Below are 4,950 nucleotides of genomic sequence, written 5' to 3'. Positions count from 1 at the left end.
TTATATTAAAATTATCTTCAAGGGAGAACGGCTTATAGTTCTCAGCCATATTTAACACTCATCAAAAAATTATCCATTCCTCCCACGCTGATCAAGAAGCCTGTCGATTGCAGTAACAGCTATTTTCCCTGCTACCAAACCCTCAAAATCCTCATTTTTGCTTTCATTTCCAATAGGGATAAACCGTAACGGAGAACTTGAACAGATTTTATATGCTCTGCTATTAAATAAAACGCTTGCGTGTAGCACTTGAAACATCCTAAGAACAGATCAATGAGCAATAATAGTGCGGAAACGACAAATTATAGTGATCCATCCGCAAGAACAAACAATTAGCTTGTTTCTTAAAAGGATTCAACATCCAAAATAACATCAATAGAACATATCAATCAGCTTGTTTCCTGATAAGATTCAACAAACTGTTAAATCACTCTGATGCAGCTCTGTTTTATTAACAATAGAACATGTATTAGATGGGTTGGCCTTCTGAAAAAAACAGAAAAACCATTGTATTAGTTAGGTTAGAGTGCTGGATGTAAAATGGAACGTATCACGCTATCAGATCATTCAAACGATAAAAGCACAGAGACTGTTGTGCTTTCTTCTATATAGATTAGGCAGTGAAGGAAACAAACATATTATATAAAGCAGTGCAGGCAACATAAACAGGCGATGATATCGATATTATATTAGGCACCGCAGGAAACATACAAAGGCGATGATGTCAGGTTGCATATTATACTATGCAGCCCTGAAAACATAAATAGGAGACTGGATCATGTTTTATATTCGAAATTGAAAAAAAAGACCATGACAGAAACACAAGAAGAGGAAGTGGCAGTGCCAGACAAAGCAGAAGAGGGTGATGATTATTTAAAGAGAATCACATTTAGTGGGCTTAAAGGAGAGTGTGTTCTGAGCATTGTCGTAAAGGATGTAGAAGTTCTGCTGTTGTATATTTCCAAAGATGGAAATTCCGCTCGAGGCACCCATGGCGAGGCATAAGAGATCCCCAGATTGAGGAATGAAAACGTTTTCTGGTGGAAGATCATAATTCACGCCTCCCTTGAAGTTGAAAGTGAGGGAAGGCAGGGCGACATTATCTGATGTCTGGTAACACAGATCCCCCGAAGAGCTTTCTACAGGAGCGACATCAACCGCGGACTGAATTGCTTCTCTGAGAGGATTGTAGGCAGCCTCGATTAAATAGGTAATGGTAGTTCCCGAGTCAATGATCATGCCTCCGTTACCGTTCGATTGCAGATCGAAAGTTCCAGAAGGAATATTTAGAGGCTTGCCATTGAGGGTGATTCCTGTGACAGGAATATACCAGAAAGAAGGATTCACACTGTTCTTAATGAGTGGGATCGTGTTGGCTCCGCTCAAGGAATCGCCGTCACCGAATATGAGAGGGCTGGTTTGTGAAGGAGAGTCGGTGATGGGCAAGAGACAGTAAGAGAATTTGTTGTCTACCTTGGAGCCCAGCTGAGAGATGAGTGAGAGAGGACCTCTTCCCAGTCCCACAAGACCGCCGCCCTGAGAGAATCCTCGTCCTTTGTTGTCATGGCCGCATCCAAAAGCAATTCCTTCAACCATGCTGCCGCTGCCGTCCCCAATGGAGAATGACTCGTAAGCCAGGTCACCTCTAGTCTCACCAGTGCCATAGGTATAATCGAAAGTACAATCTGGATTGCATCCAGTTTTAAAACTCTCTAAAGCATCGCAAAAAGAGTTAGTGCAGGGAACTCTGGAATACGTGGACGATTTGGATGGGTCGAAGATTGGCGTAGGCTGATCGTAGCAGTTCTTGCAAGGCATGCACTGAGTCCAAATCAGATCACTCCCGGTGTCGACAATCGCTTCGAAACTCACCGAGGGCGTTCCCACTGCAACGCTCATCAGAAATTCTCCGTTTCCCACGCGAATGGGCGTTTCAGCGTCTAACTGCCCAGTTATCTGCTGCTTTACAAACGCCTCTATCATATTCATTCGTCTCTTACTTCGTTCCACCGCCCCACGCAATCGCTCGGTAGAATTGAGGCCTTCCTCTGATCTACGCGTCAAATTCACCCTCAAATTGAACTGTCCGATCGAAAAAGATGCTGTCATGGAAATACTAAAACATATGAAAGCCACGAAGCCCAACAGTTTGGAGAAGTCCATTTTTATCTTTCACTAATGCTGCGTCTCCGAGAGAAAGAGCAAAGTGAGTTGATATAAGCTGTTGCATGTGTTTTTAATAATGAAGAAGTCGACAAAGTGGAAAGTTTGACAGGTCTAAGTTGTTCAACTTAAACATCACTTGCGTTTGTAATCTGCTGTGTTTAACAGTAAGAACACTATAAAATCGCATATTAGTTGAGACCACCACGAATATCTCGCATATTTGAACTGACATTTGAACGACTTAGTCATATGAGGCCACAAAAAATTTCAAGTCTATATCCGGTGTCGTGGGCCATAAGTCAACTTTAGCTCTAGATAAGGATCTGGATCTTCTGTCTGTGAAAAGAAAACGATGGTAATAGTGACGTTTGGCAAGGAGAAAAATGATGCCATCAGGAAAATATCCGGTTCAGATATGCCACCAGTTCAGGGATCCTCAGATATTAAAGAAAAATGTGTATATTCTAGAGTGAAATCTAATTTGTAGTTATTTTGTATTCTCAACTTTTTCAAGAAACCTTATATGGTGCAAAAGGCTATTTCATAGCTATGGATACTAGCACATACATTATAAATTTAATCTATATGAAATATTTGGAGATATATTAAGACATTTAATTTTATATTATTCAATTTCAATATATAAATTATTAAATTGAAAAAATTAAATGTTTCAATATATGTCAACATATTTTATATAGATTAAATTTAAGATATATGTGCTAGTAATTGTTGCGTCACAACATGCAAGACATTAATATAATTATATTATTTACAAATATTAGGGTAAGGAGGAGGGTTTTGATTAGTTAAAATCGGGAGAGGCCCAAATCATTACATAACCACTACACAAATGAAAAATTGAGGAAAGCCATGGGACTCATGAGTGAGAACCCTACACCCAAATGTGAGCTGCGAGAATAGAACAAAAAATAGTGAGCACCTAACTAGACACAATGAAAAAATAAGGGATAGATGCAACTAAAGACAATTACAACAAAATATATAGACCCACCACCACCGAAGGCATGAACTGATGGCCTACCTAGTGCAAGGCTTCTCAATTTTTCAGTCCCAACTCATAGAACTCACCTTATTGGAGAAGGAGAGTCATTTATTGGATCGCTTTCTATATGAAATAGCAAGTTACTCTGGTGTCACTTTCACCGTGGACATCGATGCCTTCGACCCTATAGTAGGCATAGAGTGCAAATGCCTCTTCTTCCAAGCCCACTTCTTCTTGATCTCCTCTTCGATATCTTATAGGGTTACTAGATTCATTTCAAAAATTTCGTTACTCTGCACAATCACATCCTCCATTTTTTTTTGAGGGACACCTTGTTGTTGTGAGTCACCTCCATAGCCTTCATTTTTTCCCTTCTTGTTGTCTTTCTGGTCAATCTTCTCATATAGGCCCTTCAATTCTTCCTCTATACCTTCTCATTTGTCTAACTTCTTCGCCAAATCATTAGCCACTTCCTAGAATATATAGTATTTGTCCTCTATAGCAAGTAGCAAGAAGCTCTCAAATCATCTTTAGCAAGGGCTTCCAATCTATTAATTTTCTTCCTTGCCACATTAAGCTAACCCAAAAGAAAATGGATGATAGCCTACTACTTATTGTAGCCATCACAATTTCATTAACTTTATCTGCATAGACAAGGAAGTCCCATTTAATTGGTAAATTTGTTGGAGAGGATTGGGGGGAAATTTAAAGGAAGGGGTTTATGGAGTACACTCTTTGTTAATAGGATTATTTGGGGTGCATTCCAACCTAGCACACCAAGAGGAGGTAGAATCCTAAGAGGCATTCTCATCATCATTTGACTATTCATCAATACTAACTATAGTAGTAGGGGCCAAGAGTATTTTAGATTTAGCCAATCTACTAGGGTTGACCAGGGTAGGGGTCACCTTAGGTTGAGGAGTGGGGCAAGGATGCTTTCAATCTAATAATTCTCAAAGGTTAGTGCACAAAGAAGGGCTAGAAGGATTAAATGTTAGGTCGCTCTAGGGGTAAAGTCTAGATGAAAACTGTAAAGCTGAAGGAGAAGCCCTTGGTGTACATGGGTAGGACATCTTTGGATTTGGCCACAAAAACAAACAAAAAAACCACTACGAGAAATTTATTTTCAACCCATACTTAAAATTATTCATGGGTAAATGTTGTGAGTTCAAGCGCTTGAACCACCCATCCAAGGTGATGAATTTCATAAGGAGCAATGTTGTTTCTTTCCAAATAAGCAATCATTGTGACAACAGAAACGGGAACATAGGGTCACGCATGAAAAGGAACGGGAACAGTGGAAGCAGGAATGGAAACCAGAAAGCAAATGTGAAAATGGAAAAAGTACCTCAGCGCTTACAGTATCGATTGAGCTGGAGAAAGTAAAGAATGAAAACGCGTAATAGATGACAACTTTACACTGATATTTAACGATTTAGACATGAGTCCACAAAAATTTTCAAGGCTAAATATCCGCTTTCGTGGGGCATAAGTCTTTCTTTGGTCTGGATCTGGAATTTTTGTTTGTGAAAAGAAAAGGATAGTAATAGGGCGATTTGAGGAGACGAAAAAAAAGGATGTGATCATTAGAAGTTTCCATTGTATGCATGGCATTTTTAAGATAAAATAGAAATATAATCTACAGATTTTTGGGTTATCAACTCTCTTTAGCGAAAGCGAAGTTAACGTTGGGAAGGAAGAATAGAAGCTTCGTTCTTGTGCAAAAGAATATTTACGGTCCACCTAATAACCTTTTTGCGAAACATTAGCATATGCTT

General features: G+C 39.3%; 1 protein-coding gene across 1 annotated transcript; it reads right to left on the bottom strand.

The window, feature by feature from the left end:
* Nucleotides 1-570: 570 nt before the first annotated feature.
* Nucleotides 571-2,205, bottom strand: LOC131073076 (aspartic proteinase nepenthesin-2). The gene has a single exon (XM_058009435.2). The coding sequence runs from the start codon at nt 2,161-2,163 to the stop codon at nt 874-876; it is 1,290 nt and encodes a 429-aa protein (XP_057865418.2). The 5' UTR covers nt 2,164-2,205; the 3' UTR covers nt 571-873.
* Between the last annotated feature and the right edge of the window lie 2,745 nt (nt 2,206-4,950).

Source organism: Cryptomeria japonica, chromosome 3, assembly GCF_030272615.1.
Source record: "Cryptomeria japonica chromosome 3, Sugi_1.0, whole genome shotgun sequence".
NCBI lineage: Eukaryota > Viridiplantae > Streptophyta > Pinopsida > Cupressales > Cupressaceae > Cryptomeria > Cryptomeria japonica.
Note: the sequence above shows the minus strand (reverse complement) of the source record. Positions and strands in the feature narration are given on the sequence as shown.

Bases quoted from the DNA above. Each gene is read 5' to 3' on its own strand.
- LOC131073076 (XM_058009435.2), bottom strand. From the start codon at position 2,163: ATGGACTTCTCCAAACTGTTGGGCTTCGTGGCTTTCATATGTTTTAGT.